The sequence below is a fragment of the Castor canadensis genome, chromosome 2, assembly GCF_047511655.1.
Source record: "Castor canadensis chromosome 2, mCasCan1.hap1v2, whole genome shotgun sequence".
Taxonomy (NCBI): Eukaryota; Metazoa; Chordata; class Mammalia; order Rodentia; family Castoridae; genus Castor; species Castor canadensis.
In genome coordinates this window covers 24,324,756-24,352,239 of record NC_133387.1, presented here as the reverse complement: position 1 = coordinate 24,352,239, position 27,484 = coordinate 24,324,756, and the positions used below count along the sequence as shown (strand labels likewise).

Genomic DNA, 27,484 nt, shown 5'->3' with positions numbered 1-27,484 from the left:
TATCCATACTACCTAAAAAAGTAATGATTTTCCAATATAATCCATTATTCGATTAAATTTCTCCATTAAAAAAATGGTTGGCTTGCCTCATCAATATGCAAACAAGGCCCAAACATTATATTTGATTACTATTTTCATATTAAATCAAAGTTTTAATAGACTATCATTTAATCTGTAGGTTCTCATTTCCTCACAAAACAATATTAAAGAAAATAGATTGTTCTGTAGAGTTTTCTACATTGGGTGTGTATCAGATTATACCTCCAAGATATCTTTTAATATATTCTCTCTCTCTTTTTTTTTTCTGGTGCTGAGGATTGAACCTAGGGCCTCAAGTATACTAAGCACACAATCTACATTATACTTCTAGACCATCTCTATTTTATTTACTGTAAACTAGTAGTTAGAGCTAGAGGTTTGGTTTTATTCAGATTTGTATTTTTGGTAAGACTACTTTATGGATAAGTGTATGTACTTCTGTCAGCAGGTTACAATGCATAGTTGTTACTTTTTGCTACATATACACATATATATGTAGTTCTTTTTTATTTTTAACTTTTAAAAATTTTTAATTAATTGATTAATTTATCTTTTGTGGCACTGAGGTTTGAACTTAGGGCCTCATGCTTGCTAAGCAGGTGCTCTACCACTTGAAGTCAATGTTGTTTCATCTGTCTCCCCATCCACTCCTTCCATTGTACATTATTTAAAAATTTTTTTTTTTTTGGTGGTACTGGGGATTGAACCCAGGGCCCCACATATTCTAGGCAAACACTCTATCACTGACATTCGCAGCCCTTAGCCTTTCCTTATTGAGTTGTAACTCACCCTTTTAAAGTGTACAATTTGGTAGTTTTTGATATATTCACAAAGTCATGAATCAGACTATTCAATGAATTTTAGTATATTCACAGGGTTACGATCATTATCTTTTTTTTTTTTATTTTGAGACAGATTCTTGCTATATAGCTCAGGCTGGCCTCAAAGTTACAATCCTCCTGCCTCAACTTCCCTGGCTCTGGGATTACAGGTGTGTGACCACACCATATATCTCTTTAATTTGTAGATTTTCCCCCTCCAAATCTCTTTTTCTTTTGAATCTATTTGTTGAAGAAATTTGCTTGTTTGTCCTGTAGAATTTCCACAGTTGATCTTGCTGTAGATTCTTTTAACATGTTCTCCTTCCTCTGTATTTCCTATAAATTGGTAGTTGGATATAGATGTCTGGTGAGATTCGGGTTCATTTTTTTTCTTCTACAAGACTACTTCAGAGTCACTTTTATGTTCTGGAGGTATGTACTGTCGTGTGACACTACTGGGGGGTTGATATTCAATGAGTAAATCTCTTAACTTATTAGGGTTTACAAGTCGGTGGTATTCTGTCATTCCTTGTTTATTACTTGGACTACTCCTATAAAAAGAAGTAGTTATTTCAGCTACTATTTGGTTATTCCATAGTACAATTTCTTTAAAAAAACTAGCATTCATTAATTTTGGTTTTCATGTGTTAGAAACATAGACTTCCCTCCCGCCCGCCCACCCACCCGGTCTCAAAACGTCTTCATTATCAGTGGACTCCAGTGCTTAATGGCTAAAATACTTCTCTTCCTAAGGACACGAACCGGGAAGGGCCAGCAGCGCGACCTGAAATTTGCACGCCAGGATCAAAGTCTGTTTGTTCTCTGCTCCGGTAGAGTCTCTGCCTTTTTCCCTCTGCAGTCCCTCAGGTCCTCCCATGTGAAACATCACGGGAGGAAAAAGCCATCTGATCTAAGAACCTTGAAAAGTTTTGTTTTTCCCCTTTGAGAAATTTAGATGCTTTTTCCTTATCATTCGGAAACGTCAGCCAGAAGCCTGCATTTTCCCACATTGCATTGCGCCCCCCAAGTTCAAACCCAAATTCTGTTTAGTTTTGGAACAATAGAAATTTCTGTTCTATACATGTACGTTTTTCTCCAGTCTTATCTTCCGTTCCCATTCCTGACATTTATTTAATTTTACACTTCCCTTTCATTGTGTTTATTCTATGCCGATTAAAATGTTTTGCGAGCAAAAAAGGGGTCGGTTGAGCAAAAGTCGTTTACATATCATCTATGAGGGCATCTTTTTCTTGACGCTCTACATAACCGCCAGGTGTTATTTTAAAAATCTTTACCGGCGTTAACAAGCCAGAAATGGTTTCTCATTTGGGGTTTAATTTGGATTTCTACTATTACTGTTAAGAGTGAACATTTTTCCATATTTGCTAACCAGGTTTAAAACTGCTTTGGACGTGGTTGATACCGGGAGGAGCCGCCAGTCCCAAATGAAAGACAGGACAAATGATGAAACCCAGGAATATTACGTTTTATATTTAGGTTTTGACTCCATTCTGTCCTTCCTACTCCCCCCTCCTCCCAGCCCTTTGTGTGCCAACAGTCAGGAAATGGGATCTCGGTCTGCAAAGTTGGCAGAACAGTGTTACTGCCCCCAAATATCTGCATAATGTGTATATGCTGCTTGTGATTGCCATGCTCGTGGGCAAAAGCTCCGACTTCCAACCGCGCCCGAAGCAGCCGCCTTCGCCGCCAGCCTTCTGCAGGCGCGGTCTCTCTTACTCGGGCTTCGATTGGTCCGCCTGACCCCGCCGGAGTCTCTGGTTGGCTCAGTGCGGTGAATGCGATTGGTGAGTGGCTGCTTCGGCCTTTCTCCCCCTCCCACTTTTTTTTTTTTTTAGCCATAGCTATGGTTACCACGTCTCTCTCCGCCTCCCTGCACCTACCAAGAAGAACACTGCCTATTGGCTGTTTCTCACCAAAACCGTTTATCATTGGTCGCTGCTGAGAGCGGGCGCTCCCCCCTTCTCCTGTCTCCCCGGTCTCTTGAGGAGCCCAGGAAGGAGGCTCCGCTGGTGCCGCCGGGTCAGGGGCTACCGGGACCGGGCTGCGGCAATCGTTAGCGGGTCATGTCGGCCGCCCAGGGCTGGGACAGGAACCGCCGGAGGGGAGGAGGCGCGGCAGGCGGTGGCGGCGGAGGTAGCGGGGCCGGCGGGGGCAGTGGGGGCAGCGGGGGTCGGGGTACTGGCCAGCTCAACCGCTTCGTGCAACTCTCCGGGCGGCCGCACCTGCCAGGTGAGTGGTGGGACCGGGTCCTGACAGCTGCCGCCTTGTCTGTCCTCCCTGGCTTTCTTTTCCTAGGGAGGAGGAAAGGCAGGCCCCACACTTAGCACAGGGACCGGGAATCAGAGAGAAGGGAAGGTGTCTTTGAGGTCAGGGAGGGAACCGGGGCACCAGGAAAGAAAGTATTGTTGCTGTATGGAAAGGTGTGGGCTGAGAGTTTGCTTGTCTTTCGAAGGAAAAGCTGTTGTCTCCTTGACATTCCCAGATGTTTCTGTCTCCCATCTCTTCCCCTTCTGCGATTCGAGCTTGTCAAAGAAAGACATTGGCGCCTGTCTATGGAAAATTATTTCAAAAAGTGCTAAATTAAGGAGAGAAGACAGAAGAGCATTTCTAGAAGTGATTTTGTAGTGGGGAAAAAACACAACAAAAACCATCCGAGTGTGTCAGAGCCTAGGCATTCTGAAACGGAAGAAAGGACGGGGTAGGGTTGTTGGCTAGGGAGTGTATGGGGAAGACAACCAAGAGGATTAAGGAAAATTAGTTGAATCACTAAAATTTTGGGATGTCCAGAGACAGAAAGGATATGCTTAGATTTTAAGGGGAAAAACGAAGATCAAGAATATATATATGTGTGTGTATATACACATGCATATGTATATATGAGGGAGAAAATTATTCTGTCTACAGTATAAAAACAACAGATGGAGAATTTAAAAAGTGTACCCAGTGCAATAATTTCACGTTTTGGCTTACAGGGCCCTATTTTGACTTCACATGCCTTAAAAAACAAAACCAAATCAAGTTGAAATGCATATGTAGTCAATTTTAAAGGGGTACATTTGAAGTGAGTATTCAATATGGTAGAGGTAAAGCAAAGCAGAAATTAAATAATGCACAGAGCGTCAAATACTATATTGGGCAAGCTTATTTTTACCATGAAGAGAACTCTCAAGAATGATGTGTTAATTATTCACCGTGTTTTTGTGAATAATGTTGATTGTGTCAATGATATGTTTGTTTAGTTGATAAGTTTTGAGAACATAATGTTTTTTGAATTGTTTACTACTGTGCTTTGTACTTCTAAATAGTCAAAAATTATTTGATTAATTTGAAAATAACAGGAAATTTTGTACAGAGATGGTTGCTTATGTTTGTGATAAGGTTACTGATGTGTGCTAGAAATGTTAACCCATTATATGTGCCATTAAAATTAAATTTGAGACATTTTTAAATAGTCAAATAAGTACTATACCATGAGCTGGATTTCAAATGATAGTACGAGCCTGGGCGTACTAGAATTGCTCAATATGTGATCTTTAACGTGAAAAAGAAAAAAAAAAAAAAGGAAATATTTTTTCTTATCCCAAATTAATAGCAACCTAGTTTTTTGTGTATTGGTAACTTACAAGATAACTGTCTTGGCAAGGACTATTGCCAGTTTGCCCTCTACCAGTGCAATCTTTAGGTCTTTGGTCATGGATTAATTATTACACAATGGGCTTCATGTGGGCACATTCCCAGTCTCAAAACCTGATGGGGGCACTTCTTCACTCCTACCACCTGAGGGCGGTGGAAGCCATGATTTCATGTAAAGCATTCAGGTGTGGAGCTATTTCTGCAGTCCCTTAGCACACCAGGCCAAGAACAGCCATTTGTCCAGAGGTAAAGATAAAACGTGCCTTAACTGAAAAATTCGTGAAGTGGGGTCATTAGCCTTTTCTTTCTGCTTCCTTTTTCCCTTGGCTGATGCTTCGTTCCTTCTTCCCCATGTAGGCGTCCTCTGTTTTTCATTTTCAAAACTGGGAAATACCTGATATCTCAGTAGTACACTTTGAAATTCTTTCACATTAATTATTCTATTTCTCTTTATATTCTGAGACATTTAAAAAATATTTTTGGTGATGGGGAGGAATAGGAATGCGTAGGCCTGTTTTATGGCTCGTCTTAGAGGCACAACTTTTTTTTTTTTTTTCTTTTTTGATGTACTAACTTTCTGTTTCTTTGACCTCTAGTCCCATTTACCTTTTCATCCTTCTCTATGAGAATTTTCACATATTGGATGAGCCCTTTCTCTTCCTTTTTGCATTGCTACCCTGCATCCAATTCCACATGAAACAAAACAACTTGGTCTTCTGGCGGGTTGTCACTCTCTTTCAGTGATAGCACCTTTAGCCATCCAATTATGCAGACTGAAACTTGGGGATCCCCCTTAAAATTCTCCTCTCTATTGCTCATCAGGTGTAGTCCCTCACCAAGTTCTATTTATTTTACTTCTTCTGTATGTCCAGGCCATGCTGTCATCATCCCTCACTTAGGTTTCCTACACAGCTTTCAAAGCAGTTGTCCTGCTTCTGTGTTTGCTTTCCAACGAATGTACTACATTGATCTCTTGCATATATATCTGTCTTTATCCCTGCTTATAATTCATGGTGTTTCAAGTTGTAGAACATCTGTTTTGCAAGCATGAAGTCCTTCAAACCCAGTCTCACACAAACAACTAATTTATGGAGTTTTTTTTCTTTTTTGGTGGTCTGAGGTCCTTACACTTGCTAGGCGCTCTCCTCCTTGAACCACATTCCTAGCTCCCCCTGCACTGCTCTCTTCCCATTCCCCCTCCTACTGTTTTTTAGTAGCTTTCTGTGAGTTGCCTTGTGCCACTTTTATACATAGATGTAATGTATTTCAGCATTGTTCTCCCCCATCATTGTCTTTACCTCTCCCGCCTCTTTTTTTGCCTCCCCCCCAGTCCCTTGATTGCAGTTATGTTTTTGTGTGTGTATATATATATGTATATATATACCTATAGATAGATAGATACAGATACAGATACATGTGCGTATGTGTATTTTAAGTCTAGATTCCACATATGAGGGAGAACATGTGACCTATGTCCTTTCAAATCTGTCCTCATCGCTGCTTATAATTCATGGTGCTTTTTTTTTGGTACTCAGGTTTGAACTCAGATCTTCATGCTTGCAAGGCACACATTCTAACACTTCAGCCACACCCCAGCCTGTTTGTTTATTTTTTGAGACTGATTCTCACTATGTAGATTGTCCTTGAACTCTTGATCCTCCTGCTTCGATCTGCTGAGTGGTGATTGCATGCAACATCATTCTGGGCCTTTCCTAGCTTTTTTCATTAGTCTTAGAATAAGGCAGAAATCCTTAGTATGACCTAAAAGGCACTACCTAGTCTGTCACTTATCTTACCTCCAGGTTAATCCTTCCTTATAGTCTTTGATCTTTTTTCTACCTTTCTACATCTCTTTTGCTACTTGCAGGAACCTCTTATTCCTCATTCCATTCTTTTTTCTTCCATTAGATGTCAGCTCAGTGACATTGTTTGCTTCATGGTAGCCTTCTCCGATCTGACATGGTCTCGTCTCCCTGATGTACTCTCATGGCATCATGATTGTCCATGGGCATACTTAGCATTTGTGTTTGACTCCTTAGTAGTCATCATTTGATACTCTTGAGATAAATATCAAGTATATATGCATGTATACACACGTATACATGTGTACCACACATATACACATATGTTTTAAAATTATGAATTAGTATATATGTAAGACATTGGTGTCTAGTAAATTCAGTTAGTGTGGTTCAATCCCCTGTCTTTGGACAGAAAATCATGTGTTTACACCTAAAGTAGTGGACTAGACTTTGCATCCATCGTGACAGCACAAATGATGTATTGTGAAACTTGGTGCACCTTCATGCCTTTCTGCTGTTTTCTGAAATATAATAGTGATTATGTGTTTGGCTAAGAAATTCATTGTCTCTCTTTTTTTTTTTTTTTTTGGTGGGACTGGGGTTTGAACTCAGGGCTTTGTACTGTAAAGCAGGCACTCTACTGCTTGAGTCATGTCATCAGTCCATTTTGCTCTGGTTATTTTGGAGATGGGGGTCTCATGAACTATCTGCCCAGGCCGACCTCGAACCGCTATCCTCCTGATCTCAGCCTCCCCTGTAGCTAAGATTACAGGTATGAGCCATTGGTACCTGTCTTCATAGCTTCTTATTTCCTGGATGATTTATAATCTCGGTATGCCTAGTGAATTATAGGGAAAGTGCTTTCTGTAGAGTATATATTCAGAGATAGAGCTCAGAGAGCAAGGGAGTCATGGGATAATAGAATCCAAGTTACTGTTACTGTTTAACTGTGAGTTTAATTAAATGAAATGTATTAGTTGGGAAACCAGTTAAACATCATTGCTAGCATAGGAACTGGACTACTGACAAAGAGGAGGAAAAGTATAAGAATTGGTGAAGCTGGGCAAAAAATAAACATTTTAAATAAGTAATGTGTAAAATTCAAATGGACAAAAGAGCATTTGGGAACAGGCAGGTTTTCCTTCCACTCCAGCTAATTGGCTTCTTTCCCTAGACCCTAGAAGCAAGAGGGGTGGGTGTGTGTGTGTGTGTGTGTTGTGTATATAGAGAGATTTGTTTAGATGGATATTTAAATGTTTGTAGTCTTGTTACTACAAACAGTGATACAATGCATATCCCTTCCCTCTACGTACAGAAGTTTGCATGTGAGAGTGAGTCTTTAGGCTCTTTATCTTTAGGGTAATTCCTGGAAGTACAATTGCTACATCAAAGGGTTCGTACTATTTGAGCCTTGATAAACTTGTCAGATTGCCCTTCTTAGAGGTGGTGCCCACTCTTGTCCTGCCGGTGGTTTCCTCCTTCCCTAGTAATGTAAGTTATTAACCCTTTCAAAAAATTGCCTGGCTAAGAAATATATTTTCCTTAGGAATCTTTTCAAAAGTAAATGAGTCATATGTCTTTCCTTTATTTATAGTTTCTGTTTATAGTTTTTGTTCATTTTTCTACTGAAATATGTTATATTGTTTATAGGAACGCTTAGGTTTTAAGGAATTTAGTTCTTAGTCTTTGACATAGGTTGTAGTTATTTTCCACAGTTCCTTCATTTCTTTTGACCTTGTTTATGTATCTTTTTCCAGCATAAAATAAAGTGTTTTGTAGTTAAACTTATCAGTCTTTTTCAGATTCTAAAATTTTGTGTCATAAGAAAGATATTTGCTATTCCAATATTATTTTTAATTAAAATTAAATGAATATTCTTGTGTTTTTTCTTGGTACTTTCATTTTTTTTAAGTTAAATACATTTATCTACACAAATACAAGTTGAATAAAATATTGAGGTAGGAATCCAACTTTACTTTTCTTACAAGTATCATTTACCTACTCCAGTGTTTTCCTACTGATTCCTTAGTTCCTACACATAATTTATCCTATTTATACCTAATGGTCCCATTCTTTTGGCTATTATCTTCCCTCATTCTACTTTCCAGAATTCTCCTGGGAAGTTTTCCTTATTTTCCCGTAAAACTTAGGCATATATGTATTTTTTTCATGTGGAAGACTCATTATGTTGCCTAGGCTAGTCTGGTCCTAAATTCTTGGACTCAAATAATCCTTCTGCCTCACTTCTGAGTCTTGGGACTATCAGTGTGCCCCACCATGCCCGGCTGCCTTGTTGGTATTCTATTGGTAATGCATTTTACGTTTATAGGTTGACTTAGAAATAGTTGATATATTTTGAGGTTCAGAGACAGGGTATATATTAATTTCTTCTTTTTAAGAACAGGATATATATTCATTTCTTGCTGTTCAAGTCTTCTCTTGCATCCCTCAATAACTTTTTTTTTTTTTTTTTTTTTGACATGAGGTTCTTGTCATGTTGCCCAGGCTGGTCTGGAACCTCTAGGCTTAAATGAGCCTTTTTTCCTCAGCCTCCCCAGTGATGACCTGCCTTCTTCCTCAATAACATTTTGAAGTTTTTTTCTCCACATTTTTTGCAATGTTTATTCTTTGGTAATTTATCTTTTTATTGCTATTATGAGTGGAATTTCTACTTCTGTTGTATCATTTATCTGATTGTTGGACTATGAGAGCTATTAATTTGTGAGTATTAATTTTATACTTTTGTAATTCTGATATCCCAAATAGTTTCTGAGGTTTTTTGTTTTGGTTTTTTTGTGGTTCTGGGGATTGAATCTATAGCCTGTGCTTACTAGGCGAGTGTTTAACCACTTGAACTATGCCCATAACTTTCCCAGTTGATTTTCTAGAGAAAAACAATGGCACTTAATAATAGAGATAATTTTATTTCTTCCCTTCCAACTTTTATATTTCTTTCCTTTTTCAAATTGATTTGGCTATTACTTTTCAAAAATATTCCTGAAGATAAAGTTTTTCCATGATGTTTTTAGTTTTTCTTATTGAGAGTAGATGTGGCATTGGATTGAAGTACATATATTTTATATGCATTTTTAAATATTTAAAAAAATTTAGTTACCATTTTGAGGTTTTTTTTTTTTTTTAATAAATGGAAGTAAATTTTGCTAATGCCTTTCCAGTGTCTATGGGAGTTGTGATGTAATTTTTCTCCTTTGATCTACTTTTATGAGTTATTGTTACTAACTATCCCTGAATTCCTGAATCAACCTCCTTGCCATGATGTATTACTGTTTTAAATGTGCTGCTGGGTTCTGTTTGCTAAACGTAAGAGATTTTGCATCGTTCTTTGTAAGCTAAATTGCTGTTTTTATTGGATTATGTCATTTGCACAAAAAAAAAAGTCAAAGCTTTCTTCCTTTTCCTACGCATTTTCCCTCTTTCTGTTTAAATGGAATTTAAGTTAAAGGCTTGATTGAATTCCCTGTGAAGTCATTTTAGCCACCTCTTTTTTGGTGACCAAGAGCTCTTTGATAATTATATCTATTTTTATGATAATGTGTCTGCCTACAAATTTACATCTTTTGAGGGAAACTTTGATCATTTAGATTATCCTGGAGGATCATACATTTTATCCAGATTTTCAAAATTATTTGTGTGAAGTTGAGCAAAGTGTTCTTTTATGATTTAAAAATTTCTTATGTCTGTGACTATTTACTTTTTATCTCTCCTTATTTTTTATATGTGAGGCCTGGCTCATTTTCTTTTTTTAAATTCCCTTTTTTGGGTGGGGGGTACACTACTGGGGGTTGAACTCAGGATCTCGTACTATACTTGCTAGGCAGGCCCACTACCAGTTGGGCCACTGTGCCTGCCTATCCTGGCTCTTTTTTCTTGTTAAGAATCAGCTCTTAGAATTTTTTTTTTTTTTTTTTTTTTTTTGCCAGCTCTTGGGTTTTTAAAAATCAGTTCTACTTTTTTCTTATTTATTAACTTTTTTCTTTTATTGTTTAAATCTTTCCTTTAGTTTTTCATAGGTTTATTTTTACGGTTGTTTTTCTGTCTTATGCTTAGTGAATGCTTAATATTTTTTTCTAAATATGTTTAAATTACAAGATTTCTTCTGAGCACAGCTTTAGTTGTGTCCCAGAGGTTGTAGGCTTCTGTAGTTACTTCTTTAGTATTTTCCTTTCTATTTTTGGATTTATTTTAACTTTAAAAAAAATTCCATTCATTATCTTTTAAGCAGTTTTTATTAGCATATATTACTTGTATAAAATAATGGGTTTCATACATGTATGTAATGTACTTTGGTCATTTTTGTTCCCTACTATACTTTCTTTTCCCCACTCCCCCTTCCTGCTGATCCCCTTCCTCTTCCCAAGGTAGCCCACCTTTGACTCTTCTTGTGCTTCATTTTTTAAAATCTAGGTTCTGCATACAAGAAAAAATGTGATATTTGTTTGACTGTTACTTTGCTTTCCCTGATGATCTCCAGTTTCAGCCATTTTCTTGCAGACAACATGCTTTTATTAGTGACAAATACTCTTTGTGCATGTATACCACATTTCCTTTATTCATTCATCCATTGATGTGTACCTAGGCTGATTCCATAGTTTGGCTATTGTATGTTGACTTCGATTCCTTAAGTTGTATATCCAGGAGTGGTAGGGCTGGATTATATGATAGTTCTATTTTGTTTTTTTGAGGATCCTCCATACTGATTTCCATAGTGGTTAGACTAATTTATATTCCCACCAAGTGTGTAAGGATTTACCCACTTGAGTATTCTCATCAGCATTTGTTGTTTGTTTTCTTGATCATAGCCATTCTGACTCTGATGAGGTATAATCTCAGTGTAGTTTTGATTTCCATTTCTCTGGTGGCTAAGGATGTTGAACATATTTCAAGTACTTTTTGACTGTTTTTATTTCTTTTGAGAATTTCTAGTTCATTTACCCATTAAGTGGATTAGTTCTTTTGGCATTTAATTTTTTGAGTTCTTTATGTATTCTGGATATTAATCTCTTGTCAGATGAATAACTGGCAAAGACTTTCTCCATTCTATAGAATGCCTCTTCATTCTGGTAATTGTTTCTTTTGCTGTGCTGAAGGTTTTTAATTTGATGCAATCTTATTTGTTAATTTTTGCTATTAGTTCCTGAGCTATTGAATTTTATTCAGAAATTTATTGCCTATGCCTATATGTTGAAGCTAAGCAGCTCTATTGAGATACAATTCACATTCCATACAATTTACCCATTTAAAGTATTCAATTCAGAGGGTTTTTAAAAATTATATTCACAGATCTGTGCAACCATTATCCCAATTAATTCTAGAACATTTCTTCACCTCAAGAAGAATTGCTGTAACTTTTAGTTGTTACTCTCTTATCCTGTTTCCTTCCCCCTTTCTCTTACCCTACTCCTAAGCAAACACTACTCTACTTTCTATTACAAGGAATATCCCTTCTATACACTTGCTCATATGGATAGGATCAACTAATATGTGGTTTTCTGTGTCTGGCTTCTTCCATTTTCCATATTTTCAAGGTTTATCCATGTTGCAGCAGATACTGGTACTTCATTTCTTTTTATGGATGAAAAATATTCCATTGTATGGATATAACACATCTTACTTTTTTTTCTTGGTCTTTTACTACATCTTTATGAAGTCATCTATTGATAGACATTTAGGTTTCTAGTTTTTAATGATTATGCATCATACTGCTATGTACATCTGTGTACAAGTGTCTGGACATGTATTTTAATTTACCTTAGGTATATACCTGAGAGTACAATTGTCGAGTCACATGGTAATTCTTACATAATGTTTAACCATTTGAGGAATTGTTAGACTGCTTTCCAAAGCAGCTAGAATTTTACATTACCATCAGCACTTGTATGAAATTCTAATTTCTCCACATCTTTGAAAACACTTCCAATCATCTGACATTTTGATAGATGACTTTTTGATCCACCCATCTTACTCCACTTCACTGACCTTTTTTGTGTTGGATATTTTTGAGATAGGGTCTCAGGAACTATTTGCCTGGGCTAGCTTCGAACCTCAATCCTCTTGATCTCTGCCTTCCAGGTAGCTAGGATTACAGGTATGAGCCACAGTGCCTGGCTATTTCCTTTTTGGAGAAATGTCTATACAGATGCTTCACCCCATCAGGATCATTTTTTTTAATCATTATAAGAGCTTTTTATGTATTCTAGGTACAAGTCCTTTGTCACAAATATGATTTCACATTATATATTTTCTCCCATTCTGTGGTTGTCTTTTTGAATTGTGTTATTTAAAGCACAAAGGTTTTTGTTGTTGTTTTTTCCTGGTACTGGAGTTTGAACTAAGGGCCTCACACTTGCTAGGCAGGCATTCTACCAGCTGAGCCACTCCACCAGATCAAAGGTTTTTAGTTTTCATGAAATCTAGCTTATCCCCTTTTTTTCTTTTGTTACTCATGCTTTTGGTGTCATATGCAAGAATCTTTTGGTAAACACATGAAGACTTACTCCTTGTTTTTCTCTAAGTTTTTATAATTTTGCTCTTACATTTATATCTTTGACCCATTTTGAATTAGGTTTTTTGGTAGTACTTTGGTTTTCAACTCAAGACCAGAGCTTGCTAGGCAAGCACTCTACCACTTGAGCCATGCCTCCATCCTGAGTTAATTTTTATATTTGGTGTGAGGTACAAGGGTCATTTCAACTGTTTACCCAATTTTCCCAGCACCTTTTTTTTTTTTTTTAAGTTCTGGAGTTTGAACTCAGGGCCTTGTGCTCGCTAGACCTCCAGTCCTGGTTTGCCATTTTGATAATGTTATTTTTTTCATTTATTTAATTAAATCCTCTTTAGTTACTTTCAACAGTGTTCTGTGGTTTCCAGAGTCCATTGATATCTTGCTTTTCTCAGTCCTGTCATCCATGTCCCTTACTATGTTTTCAGCAGTGTCTGTACCTCCTTTGTGTTACTTGCAGTGAAGAATTCAGTTCTGTGGTGATTTTATTTTTTAACTCCATCTCTTTTTCTGCTCTCTGCCTGCTTGTATTGCCTTTCCTTCTGTTGTCCATCTTCCTTGATTTAGAATCTCTTTAAGTCTTTTCTGCACTTGGAAGTATTACTAGTTTTGATAAAGCTTGGTATCTCCCACTCTCTACCACCACTACCATGAAAGGAATACAAGCTCATTACTAAACTGGAATAAACAGAAAACTTGAAACCAGAGGAAAAATCATCCATAGTTATTCTACTTAATAGCAATTATATCAGTATTTCAGTATTTTTATTTAATTAGAAAGTTCTTTATCAGTGAATTATGTTTTGTTAAATAAAAATAAAGGATTATTTATATTTTGTCATTTTATAGGTGAAATTGGTTTTTCCTTTAGAATAACCTTTTAGATTTTTCCCTCTAGCCAGTGGCTAGATACTTCTTTCACAGCCAAGCTTTTAGAAAAAATAGGTTTTGTTAATTTCTTTTTTTTTATTTCTCTTCAACCTATTACAATCTCACACCTTTGTCTTTCGAGTGTTCTTGCTAAGGTTATAACTTCCTAATTGATAACTCCAGCAGATATCTCTTAGTCTCATCCTGGCCAACTGTTGTAGAATTTCATTTTAACTGCTTCCTGGGCTAGACCCTGGGAACACAATAATTAGACCGATTTCCTGTTCACAAAGAGCTTTTAATCTCTTGAATTTTACATTGTTTTCCTTTATGTATCTCCCTCCATATTGCTGTCCAGTGTGTCCAAGAGTATATCTTTTTCGTGTGTTTATTTTCCCTTCTCACTCATCTTTTCCCTGAGTGATGTGGATCGTATCCTGACAGTGCCCAAATCACTCTCCCACCCAGACTTTTCTTCTTGACTTGTTTGACAGTGACCAGTGGACATTTCCACCAAGTGACTGATAGACCTTAAATCTAACATGTTCAGAAAACAATTTCATCATCTTTCTTGTCAAACCTGTTCTTCCTCATGTGCTTGTTATTTCACCAGTTTAGTGAGTCAAGCCAAAAATGGGAATAACGTTAGATTCCTTCTTTTTACTCACCCCTTACCCAACTGGTCACATTGGTTTTCCTCTATACCCTCTTTTCTTTGTCCCTTTCTACCTTTCCAGTAATACCATTTATGTCTTTCATTTTATATTTCATCTACATAGAAGTATTTCTAATTGTTTGTCTTAAATTCTTCTTGGAACAAGGTAGAGAGAGAGGAACTTAAAAAAAACTTGTAATTTCCTGCAATGCTACATTCTTTCATGATTCTGGGAGCCTTGTTTTATGTCTATACATACATACTGTTTCTTCTTCCTAGAGTGCCATCCTTCTGATGCCTTCCAAGACCCACCAAAGTGTACTTTCATCTATGTTGCAGTTTTTTTGTAGTCTCTCTTTTAATCTAAATAGTGTCATTTATTGAGTAGTTACCCTGTGTCTGACTTTAAGGTATTTATAAAATACCTTTTGTTTATTTAATCCTCATAACCTTGTGAGATAAGTAATTTTTCCATCCCTTTTTGTGAAGAGGAAACTGAGACTCAGCGAGAAGCTCCATAAGTTGCTCAGTTTATACAAGCTAGTATATGTCAGAGTTGGGTTCAGACCCAGAGCGTTAGGCCTTAAGGCCCATGCTATTCTATTATCGTCTGCCTCTCCTGCATGCCATCACTTTCTTTTGTTTATACAAAGAATCCAAAGTATTTATGCTGAATGGCAGTTATTTGCATGAAACTTATCTGCTCACTAGCTCTGCACTCCTTAAAAGCAAAAATAATAATGTCTTATTCTCTATTATCTTCTGTAAAGACCTGAACACTTTCTGGCTCGTGGTAAATTTTTAGTAAATGTTTATTGGACAACTGTCTATGTCTGTAGTTATTCTTGCAGGAGAATGGAGCTTGGGTTATTTTACATTACACACATCTAAATACATTTTATTTTTTACCTAGGAACTTAACACATACAGTTTTTGAATGGCTTTTTCAATTACACTTTATTTAAGTACTGAGGCCTTTGCACTTACAAAGCAGGTGCTCTACCACTTGAGCCACACCTCCAGTTCATTTTGCTCTTGTAATTTTGAAGGTGGGGTCTTGAGAGCTATTTCCCAGGACTGGCCTTGAACTGTGATCTTCTTGATCTCAGCTTCCCAAGTAGCTAGGATTACAGTGTGAGCCACAGGCACCCGGCCTAGTACTCTTTTTTAAAGTACAGTTTTGGGGGTTGGGGGTGTAGCTCAGTAGTAGAGCATGTGCTTAGTAAGTGCTAAGGCTCTGGGTTCAACCCCAGTACCATAAAAATAAAGTACAATTTTATGTTGAAAATAGTTCTGTTTCTCCCAATTCTTTCTATTACTACCATACTTCAGGCCTTTACTGCCTTACATTGGACTATGCTCATAATATTTTTTTCCCTTCTCAGTCTTCCCTTCTTAGCCCATCCTGTGTATGGAAACAAGATTAATCTTCTTGAAGCATGACTATGGTTGTATTACTTCCCAGATCCCAATCCGTTAGTGGCTTCCTGCTGCATTTAGAATCCAACCTGGTCTCATGTCTTCCCTTTTATATTTGCTGTATCTTAGTAAATTTGCTCCAAGTTCCATCTAACATGTGATCATTGAGTTGTCTATAAGACCAGATAGTGAAATGAGAAGTGTGATGCCTAGCAAGACAGTGAGATTATAAATAATCTTTGGAGTTGAATGATGCTGGTTTCTTTTTTGAGTTGTTTCCCTTTTTACCCACAGTAGCTCCTTGCCATATGGTTTCATCCACAAACTGTCAACTCAATTAATTTGAATCAGATGTGTAATTGATCAAATGCTAACCACACATATCTTGGTGTCACATAAAACAAATTCCTTAAGAAACCCACACACAAACCCAATGCAGGAATATGAAGTTGCTAATGTGTACTCTGAACTTGATACTTTTATTTTCTTGGCAGTATTGGGGTTTGAATTCAGAGCCTTGAGCTTTCTAGGCATATCCTCTACCATGACCTTGATACTTTAGAAAGAAGTAAAATATATTTAACTTTAAATATATGCACATATATAAAACCTTGAAAAACATTCAGGCAAATAACTTCTTAAAGCTACATCAAATAGTTTTTGGACTTAAATTATGATTTTAAGCCTGAAACTTGTCAGTGTATTTATAGAAAAATATTTAGTGCATACATTGTAATGAAATGTTATTTTTTGAAGTTCTTATTTCAGAGTAAAAAATAAGATTTTTTTCCCCCCTGAGTCAGGGTCTTGCTGTGTTGTGGGCTGACCTCAAATTCATGACCCTCTTCCTTCAGCCTCCTGAGTGCTGGGGTTATAGGTGTACCCCACCATGCTGGGCTCAAGAATAGATTTTTCTGAATGTAATACTTTATTCAGATGTCTTACTAGACTAAATCATGTCTTTTTTGGCAGTTATTCATATCTGACACCTTAGTTTTACACTTAAGGTATTCTTGGCTATTTGCTTTTTGTATAACAGAATTCTTCAAAATAACTTATTTTAAAATATACTTTTAGAAACATTTATAAAATAAAACATTACAGTTTTGTGTTTTAGTGACTGTTTTGTTGCCTTTTACCAGATTTAGTCTAGTACTAGCTTGTGTTGCTTTTGGTCAAGTCTAGTTATTTTCTTGTAAGTCATTGCATTTGCCAGTAGTAATTGATGCCTGAAGGAAAAGAAAGTAAGTTCCTACAGAGCAGTGTGGCTCTGTTTCAAAACTGGTTACTTTTCTAATTTCAACCAAGTCAGGAGGAGTAACAAAATTAACCAAAATGACATTTCTGGATACAGTCATTTACCAATTAGAATTTGCAGATTTCCTTCTGCTAGTTCCTTAGTTTTACTTACAGAAATAGGGAGCACTCTGTGACTCTAAAGAGCTTCAAAAATTTTTGCAAAATTTTGGTTCAAAAGTCATTGTCAAAATCTATTGATTTATGGGCTGGCAGAATGGATCAGGTGGTAGAGAGTGTGCCTAGCAAGCATGAGGCCCTGAGTTCAAACTCCAGTACCTCCAGAAAGAAAAAAAACTATTTATTTAAAAATGTGTTTTTCATATTTAGTTTCCTACATCTGCACTTGCCTAGCCTATGATCTTTCTTTTAAGGATATTTTTTAGGGAGAAAAGTGATCTTCTGAATACTCAAGTCAGGGGGCAAAGAATCCAGAAACAAGACCAAATTATGTTTTCTGACTCCTGAGTGGGTTAGTACTATAATTTTTTTGTTTCCATATAATGAGGACTCAAATATTTAGTCATTAGTAAAGAAACTGGGTTATTTTCCTCATTTTGTTTTTTTAAAATGAGTTTTGGAGGAGCAGTGGTGGAGCATGTACTTAGCATGTGCAAGCACCTAGCACGGGAGAGGGGAACCAAGAAGCAAAACAAAAAACATTTTTTAGTTATTGTTTATAGTGCACAATAGGCACATTTACACGGAAACATAGACTACAAATGTAGGCAGGTGTTTTATTTTTATATCTTACAAACAAAGCAAACAACCTTATCAACAGTGGAAAAAAAAGGTTTTAGAGTACACTTACCTGTTTCATTTTTTCCTCTCTTTTAAAACTTTGAATCATAAAATGTCAAAATCAAAAAAAACCCTTAGAAGTCATTTTGTTCTATCTTTTACCCAGTGTGGTAAACCTTTTTATAAAATCCTCGTCTTTTTCTCTTAACCTGTATTTTAAAGAGGTCTACTTATTTCAGCCTCTTAGAGTACGCGCTGCCCACTACCTTGTGAAGAAAGCTGACATGCTATCTGTAATTAGTATAGAAGGTTGCCTTAAGTTCAACTGCAATTTCCATGCACTTTTGCTAGTTGAGTCTTGTGGTATAGTATGGAATAAGTCTCTATTCCTACTTCCATTGAACTGTCCCTTTGAAGATAGTTGCCATGTTGTGAACCTAAATTTTTAAAACTTGGGCCCATTAATTAATGAGTCTATTGATATTTTTCAGGGGATTATATCATATGTAGAAATTTGTGAATATATATGTGTTTTTTCCTGAGAACAGAACCAACTTTTTCTTTCTTTTTTTTTTAGTTTTGGTGGAAACAAATCTACTCTTAAGTTAATGTGCCAGTTCTACTGAAGTAGGTCTGGTAATATGCTTTTTCTTTTGGGTTTTACTTATTTTTAAAAATAAGCTCACAAGCCAGCTAGACTAGTGTCTTGGGAACCATTGTAATAGTTATAAAGATCTTAGACTATTTGTGATGCCTTTGAGAACTAAAGAATTGTAGAACTGTAGAGACCATCTAGTCTCTTCAAAATGAGGTATTTATAGTTAATTCTTCCTATGGAAAGATTAAACTGGGCCAAAAGGGTGAAGGCTTTATTTCAGAGTCTTGGCAACCATTCATAAACATTAAGAATATGATATTGAGGGGGTGGGAGAAGTGGGGAGGTGGCCTAAACAATGTATACACATGTAAGTAAGTGTAAAAATGATAAGATAAAAGAAAAAAAGAGATTAAATAAAGACCAATTATTACAGTGTAAAAAAATGTGATGACACTATTTTAAATCGAAGTGTCCCAGGAATTTTATATTTATTAGATTCAGATTTAATATTTTAATCTAACATAGGTTTGTGAATTATAATACTCTTTGATTAATATATATAAATGTGAATTTTTAGCTTATTTCTAAAGAAAGAGTCTGAGAATTCAGTCATTTATAGAGATGAATGATTTCAATATCATATCTGCCTGTGCCCTTCCCCTACCAAGACAAACCTCAACTAATGAGTCTATTTTTTTAGTAAATAACAAATATTAAACCCAAAAATGACAAAGACCAGCTTAAGGTTTGAAGATGCCTTTCAATTTGCTGTATTTTCTTCATGCTTATGGAAGGAAAGTTCTATAATAGGTTTGCCTTTTTCTTAAAAAACAGAGTAGTGGCTGGGAATGCTGGCACATGCCTTTAATCCTTGCACTAGGGAGGTTGAGGGAGGATAGTGAGTTTGAGGCCAACCTGGGCTACACAGTAAGCTCCAGGCCAACCTGGGCTATGTGTCAAGGCCTGTCTCAAGAATTTTTTTTTCCCTAGGGTAATATTGGAGGAGACAAAATGGAGTGAAAGAAAACTGCAGCATGGCAGGAGAAAGCAATGTAGACTAGAAATGATTGTGAGATTTTTCACGAACAGCAGACATAACAACCAACAGAGAAGATGAGAATCAGCAATTTCCAGTCATTTTTCCATGTATTCCTCTATTAGCACCAAAAATGCTTAAGGTGATTTATAAACAAAACGAAAACAGAATGTTTAAGATGTATCTCTGTAGGGTGTCATAAAGTCAGAAGAGATAGCATGTGTGATGTCTAGGGGCAAATAATCCCTTTCTCTCAGTAACTTTCCAGATGTATTTCCTGCATATGTATTAAGGAAGTATGTGAAAGTAACAGCTGTTCACACCCTACACCCTAGCTAGAAGATTGATGAAGATGTCAGAGTGCACATTCAAGATATAAGCACAGTTGTTCTTAAACCATTTTCAGACTTCTAAAATGCTAAGGAATGGGAAATACTACCATTTTTCTATTAGTTACAATGGTTTTTTTAAAAAAAATTTTTTTTGGTGGGATTGGGGTTTGAATTTGGGGACCCACACTTGCTAGGCAGGCACTCTACCACTTGAGCTACTCCAGTAATTTTTTGTGTTGGGTAGTTTCTAGAATTGTCTTGAGAACTATTTGCCTGGGCTGCCTTTGAACTGTGATTCTCCTGATCTCTGTTTCCAGTGGTTTTTGGCTTTTTAATGAGGTGGTGATATGACAGTGTAATGGGGATAATGCCAAACTCTTGGAAGAAAGAACAACTTCTTGGAGGATTGGAAGACTGCCTTTCTAACTGAGAATCGCTGCCTTAATATTCATTCATTCATTCAAAAAGTATTGAGTGCCTCTATTGTATATACCTTTTTAGATTGCCATATTGAATTGTGATTAAGAACATTATTGTATAGTGGTTGAGAGATTTAGATTCAAATACATGGATTTGAATTCTAGATTTTTCAGTTGGTAGCTAAGTGACTTTAGACAGATTAATGTGTATCAGTTTCCTCATCTGTCAATTGGGAATCATAATAGTATCTATATCACAGAAGTAAGGAAAGGATTAAAAGAGCTCTTGTAACAGTTCTATTAATGTATGTAGTTTCTGTTTGTATGCATGTATGTATCTATAATGGTATGACTTATCAAACTAGAACACAGTACAATATGGCATTGTAATTCATATTTTCGTTTGAATTTTCTTATATACCACTTTGTTTCAAAAAGGATGTAAGATGGATCTGAAGCTTCCTGAGGAGTGCTCTAAGAAGCACAACAGAGCCAAGGCTATGGGCTCATATTTCTTGTTTGGGGTTTATTTATTTATTTATTTATTTATTTATTTTTAATAGAGTCTCACTATGTAATCCAGACTCACCCTGGGTTTGCTTTCTTTCTGCCTCAGGCTTCTGCATGCTGGGATTCCAGGTGTGCACCCACCATGACTGGCTTAAATATTTTTGGTTTTGAAAGGGAAAAGGAAGAAATTTATAACTGAGTATATATTTGTATGTATGTATGTGTATGTATATGTATATATATGTGTGTGTGTGTGTGTTAGTCACATTTTCATTGCTGTGACAAAATATCTGAGACAACTTAAAGGGAGGATTTTAGATCATGATTTCAGAGGTTTCAGTCCATGGCCCTTGGCTCTGTGCCTGTGGTGAGACAGAATATCATGGTGACAGGAACATATGGCAGAGGCTGCTCACTTCATGACAATCAGGAAGCAGAAAGAGTGCCTGTGCTAGTGGACTTCCTTCTTTTTCTTCTTTTATTCCATCTGAGCCCCCTGCACCCCCAACCTGTGGGAGGGTACCACCCACATTCAGGGTAGGTCTTTTCCTCTTAATTCTCTTGGAAATACCCTCACAGACATACTCAGAGGTGTGCTTTACTAATTTCTTAGGTATTCCTCAATCCAATCAAGTTGACAATCAAAATCAACCATCATATACCTAGCCTTTGTCAACTTGACACCATAACACTTCTCCTTGAACTGTAAATTCCATCCCTGACTTCTGTGAGAGTCCACAGCCATCTCATAATGCAAAATGCGTTTATTTTATCTTCAAGAATCCCTATAGTCTTAACAGTTCCAGCATTGGTAAAAAGTCAAAGTCCAAAGTCTTTTCTGAGATTCAAGGCAGACTCTTAGTGTGAATTCTGTAGAATCCAATAAAGAGGTACGTACTTCCAAGATACAATGGCAGAAGAGTAAATACTCCCCTTTCAGAGGTAGGAATGGGATCATAAAAAGACTGAAACCCAGCAGGGAAAACAGTAAATCCTGTAGCTTCATGTCCAACGTCTGGGGCAAATGGTGTCGTGATATGAGCTCTAGTGGACTTTGGCAGCCCTGCTTCCATGACTTTGTTGTTTGCAGTCCACATATTGTCTCTCTTGGGTTGGCTCTGCTTGTTGCCTGTGGCTTTCCTTAGCAGATTTTCCACATTCCTGGCATCTCTAACATCTGGAGTTTCCATTGTGTCTTTGGTGTCACACTCATAAGTTACACATCATTCTCTCATGGACTGCCTGTCATACATTGCCTGGCCTCTCACCTGGCCTCTCAGGCTTCCCTTTGAAATCTGGGTAGAAGCCTCCATGATACCATAACTTTTATACTCTGCTTACCTGCAAAACCAGCATCTTGTAGATGACCCCAATTCTGTTGCGAGCTTGAGCAGTAGGCCAACCTCTTTTGACCACAGCTGTAGCAGCCTCCGAGTGTCAGGGCAGCCAAATCCAGGCATACAACTTCCTTAGGTTGCCCTAAAGGAGTGGAACACCTTGGAGCTCTCTTCTCAAAGCAAAGTCTTTTAAACTCAGGTAATCCAGACAATTTCTAGATGCACTCAAGGAATTTTTCCTAATGTGTGTACAGTCTATGGCATTTTTAGTGGGGCTAATCTCTTCAGCAACCACATTTTTTTTGGCTAAGCTGCAAGTTTTTCAAATCTTTCTGCTGTTTCTGTTGTTTGTAATTCTCACTATAAAACTGGCAAAAAGCAGGCTGAAAGCTGGGCTGTTTTGAAACTTCCTCCACCAGATTAGTTTGTCACCTCAGCCTCCCACAAAGTCTCAGGACATAGACAAAATGTGGACAAGTTCTTTGCCAGAACGTAACAAAAATGGCATTTAGTCCAATTCCCAATAGAGTTCTTGTTCCCATCTGAAACCTCATGAGTTACTCTGTGTTTCTGTTGGCATTCTGGTCTTTGGAGTTCCCACCAGAACTACCTATTAAGCTCTGCTTATAGAATTCTAGGGGTTCTCTAGCCCCTATCTACAGACTCTTCCAAATTCTCCCCCACAAATCAATTTCAAAGCCTTAAGAACCACATGGCCAGATTTAGTCACGGCAATGACCCCCACTTCTACCAAATTTCTGTCAGTTTGTCCTTGCTGTGACAAATACCTGAGAAAAACAACTTAAAAGGAAGAAACTTTTATTTTGACTCATAATTTCAGAGGTTCCAAACTGTAGCCCTTGGCTCTGCTGCTTCTGGGCCAATGGTGAGGCAGAACATCATGGTGACAGAAACCTGTAGGCAGGAGGTACTGCTCTTCTGGAGCATGTACCAGAAGAAAGCTGGAGAGAGAATGCCTGTGCTAGTGGCTTTCTATTTTTCCCTCTTATTCCATCCTGGACCCCAGTCTATGGGGTGGTAGCACCCACTTTCAGGGTGGGTTTTCACCTTAGTTAATCCTTTCTGGAAATACCCTCACAGATGCACCTAGAGGTGTGTTTTACTGATCTCCTAAGTGCTTCTTAATCCAGACAAGTTGACAATCAAGATTAACCATCACAGTAATCTTTTCACATTGGATTTTTCATTCAGCACAATTCCCTTGAGAATCATCCACATTTTTGCACATATCAATAGTTCATAGATGGACCACATATTGGGGTTGTTTTCATGTTTTGGTTATTATGAATAAAACTGTTAGGAACATTTGTGTTCAGGTTTTTGTGTGAGCATAAATTTTCACTTCTCTGGGATAAATGCCCAAGAATGTAATTGCTGAGTTGTATGGTAAGCACATATTTAGTTTTGTAGGAAACTGCCATACCTTTTTGCAGAGTGGCTATATCAGCAGTGTTTAAGTGATCCTGTTTCTGTGTGTGCTTATCAGTATTTATCACTCTTTCTGAATTTTACCCATTCTAGTGGATATGTGGCACACAGTTTTAATAAAACCCTAAACCCAGGATTTTTTTTTTTGTTGTTGTTAAAAAGTATAACTAGCCTTTCTGATATTAAGAAGCGCAGCACTGGACTGGAGGCATGGCTCAAGCAGTAGAGCATCTGCTTTGCAAGCACAAAGCTCCAAGTTCAAACCCCAGTCCCACACAAAAAAAGAAAGAAAGAAAAGAAAAACTTAGAATCGACTGATGTATGTACCTTCAGGCTCCCATAGAATGAGAGCTTTGGTGACTTTTATCAACTGACCAAGCAATTGACCCTAAACAGCATTAGCCTTTTTGAGTGTTAGTATCAGTACCATCCACAAAACAGAGCCATCTTCATGCTATTTTCCAAAGGTACTGTTGTGTTTTGCACATAATACTCAGTATATGTTTATAGAACGAATGTGTATTGAGGGACAGATAGGCTCATCTGTGAACATGGCGGTAGCTGTAATGACATCATAAAGTTCAACTATACAGGAAGAATGGTTGTACAGAATTTTAGAGGTTGAGAGAATGGGCCTTATAAGGCAAAAGCAAATCATTTTTTTTTTTCCTTCTCTCTGTAGAGGCACTATTTATTTGGTTCTTCACTTTCCCTAAAAAGGTTTTGTAATTTTCAGTGTAGAGATCTTGAACATTATTTAATTTATTCTTAAGTATTCCATATATTTTACTATTGTGACCTTTGACACTATTGTAAATGGCACCTTAGAAATTTCATCTTAGAATTATTTGTTAATACATTTTTTGTATATTAATTTTGCTTCCAGCCTTCTAAATTCACATCTTAGTTCTAATTGTAGATTTTCTGGTTTTTCTATCTATATAATCATGTCATCTGTAAATACAGTTTTACTTCTTCCTTTCCAATTTTTAGTCCTTTTATTTTACTTTTCTTGCCTTATAACTCTAGTTTGAATTTCCAGTTAATGTTTGTTGAGAAGTAGAGATAGCATCTTTATCTGGTTTCTTATCTCCCGTGAAAAATGCTCACCATTTTCCTTTAAGTATAATGTCAGCTATAGGTTTATAATTTATTTATTTATTTTATGGTACTAGGGCTTGAACTCAGGGCCTACACCATGAGCCCCTCCACCAGCCCTTTTTTGTGATGGGCATTTTCGAGATAAGGTCTTGGGAACTATTTGCCCAGGCTGGCTTCGAACCTCAATCCTCCTGATCTCTGCCCACTGAGTAGCTAGAATTACAGGCATGAGCCACTGGCGCCTGGCAGCTATAGGTTTATTGAAAACCTCTTTTATCAGGTTGAAGAAAAATCTTTTTTTTTCCTATTTTACTTAGTATTGAATTTTATCAAATGCTTTTTCTGCATTTATTGAGGTTATGATGTGACTTCTTTCCTTATTTTGTTTATGAGATGAATTACCCTGATTACTTTTTAATGTTAAATCAACCTTACATTCTTGGAATAAATTTTACTTGGTCACAACACATTATATATAAGATAAAGCACTGAATGTGTGATGAGATGAAGTATACAAGTGGCCAGTTTTCTTTAAGCTGTCCCTTATTCTGCCTGTGTGTTAATATCCACACAGGGCTCTGTTCTGTCTCTCTGATCCAAGTGTTTGTACTCTCTATTCCTACCTGGAGAGTACACTCTTGCTGTTTGTTGCCACTGTTCCCATCTGGGAGCAGATACCTCTATTCTACAACACTTGGCTCAAAGAAGCAGATGGGTGGTAGGGGTTGATGTGCTATGTAACTTTTGGGCTTCCCCCAACCAGTCATGCTGTAAATTTTGTAAATTTCAGTTCTTTTTGCTGTCTTCTATCTCTGGGCTTAGTTTACCTTAATTTAAACTGGGCTACTACTTGCTCTAGACTTTTACTCTGGGTATATAGGACTGTGGTGTTTTCCTTTAGTCTGATTCTACAAGCTTTTCATCTTTCAGTGATTCCTCACTGTTTTATTCTACCAAAGGTGTTTCTTATTTTCTTTCAATTACAGATCTTTTTTTAAAAAAATGACTTGCGTTATTTATGAGACTTTGGGGAAGGTGAGTTTGCTTGCAGATATGCTCAGCTTTTGTCTTGATTGAAGGATTATGTGTGTTACATTTATGGTGAAGCAAATTTCAATTAAAAAGAAAACAAGGAAAATAAAATATCGATGAAATCACTGAAAAATTATGTTTTTCATTTTGGAGATTGCTTTTAAAGCAATCACTAATGAAGATTGGCAGTTTGAATATATGCGAAAACTTTGATGAACAAGAAGTTCAGACCAGGAAAATGTGTGAAATTGAAAAGGCATGTTTTTAAAAATATTCATTTGTTGTTGTTGTTACACAGCTGTGTTGCTGGTTTTTTTGGGTAAAGGAAGAACACATGAGTTTTGAAATCAGTGCCCGCTTTCCCTGAGTAACCTCTGCAGAGTTATCATTAATACCTGTGCCAGAGTTACGTTGGTTGCTGAGAGAGAAACATGCCAAAGAAGTTTAACAAAAGCTCTGAGAAAGTATTTTATTAAAAAGTTGTGTTTTTTTTTCCTTTTGGTTGGGCATCAAATTCAGGGCCTTGCACATGCATGCTGATCAAGCATTCTACCACTGAACTATACCCCCATTCCTCAAAAGAGCTTTGATTATATCTTTGGTTCACCAATTTTCAGTGTCAATCCCACAGTTTTATTCCAAGGTAGTTTTAGATTTCACATGGCACATAAAACAAGCTGTCATGCCAGGTGCAGGTGGCTCATGCCTGTAATCCTAGTTACTTGGGAGTCTGAGATCGGGAGGATCACAGTTTGAGGCTAGTCTGGACAAATTGAATAGTTTGTGAAGCTCCCTCTCCAAAATAACCAGAGCAAAATGGACTGGAGGTATGGCTCAAGTGGTAGACTGCCTGTGTTGCAAGCATGAAGTCCTGAGTTCAAACCCCAGTCCCATACATACACACAAAAAGATACCATACAATTATTAGATAACATAAAATGGGCAATTTGCCTATTCCCCGTCATAACCACTGTGAACATTTTGGTATGTTTCTTTCCAGTATTTTATTGTTTTCTTTCCAGTCCAAAAGCAATGCATATTCAATGGAGAACCTGAAAAATAAAAACCAGCACAAAGGGGGAAAACAATCATTCATAATAGCAATCCAAAGATAACCACAATTAAAATTTGATGCATAGCCTTCCTGTGTTTTTTAATGAATATATACCAACACTTTTCTTTATTAAAATTATATCATACTCTGATACTATTTTGAAACTTGTTCATTTGCAATATATTGTGAATGTTTTGTCTTGCATATACTTTTTAAGTGGTGTATAGAATACAAACATACTAAGTATGTTTATTTAGCATACTTAATTATCTCCCTATCATTGGACATCGAAAGTGTTTCTGATTTTTTACCATTATAAATATTATCATAGTTAATATCTTTGTCCATACATCTTTCTGTGCATCTATGGTTGTTTCTTTAGGAATAGATTCCTAGAAGTGGAATAGCTGGGTCAAAGGGTATGTACATTTTAATGCTTTTGATACATAAAAATGTCAAATTTTAAGTTAATCGGTTGTTATATTCTGTCTTGTATTGCTATCTAATTGTTTTATGTGTCTGTCTTGTCTCCCTAATTAAAATGTAACTTGAAGGGTAAGGGAGGCTGCTTATACATGTTATGTATCTTGACAGTATGGCTTCTGTGTTGTACTCAGGAATCATCAACACATATTGTATTAATTCAAAGCAGTGGTTATCCAGGGTTTTGGATGGCATGATCTGTATATTAAAAAAAATTAAGTAGACATAGGGTTGCAAATTTTGTATTTATCCAAGAAAGAATATTATAAAATAAAACCAAATGCCATTTTCTATCACCATCCTTTCATAAAATGAA

At 36.8% G+C, this 27,484-nt stretch overlaps 1 protein-coding gene across 4 annotated transcripts in view; it reads left to right on the top strand.

Moving 5' to 3' along the window:
* The first annotated feature begins 2,838 nt into the window (after window positions 1–2,838).
* Window positions 2,839–27,484, top strand: part of Klhdc10 (kelch domain containing 10) — a 59,030-nt gene continuing 34,384 nt past the window's right edge. For 2 of the 4 annotated variants that reach the window (XM_020183797.2, XM_074063167.1), the window contains exon 1: window positions 2,839–3,014. In XM_020183797.2, the coding sequence (XP_020039386.1) occupies window positions 2,945–3,014 (70 nt within the window). In that variant the 5' untranslated portion in view covers window positions 2,839–2,944. Of the gene's footprint in view, window positions 3,111–27,484 lie in introns of all 4 variants that reach the window. The other 2 variants (XM_020183796.2, XM_020183798.2) reach the window with 1 other exon arrangement.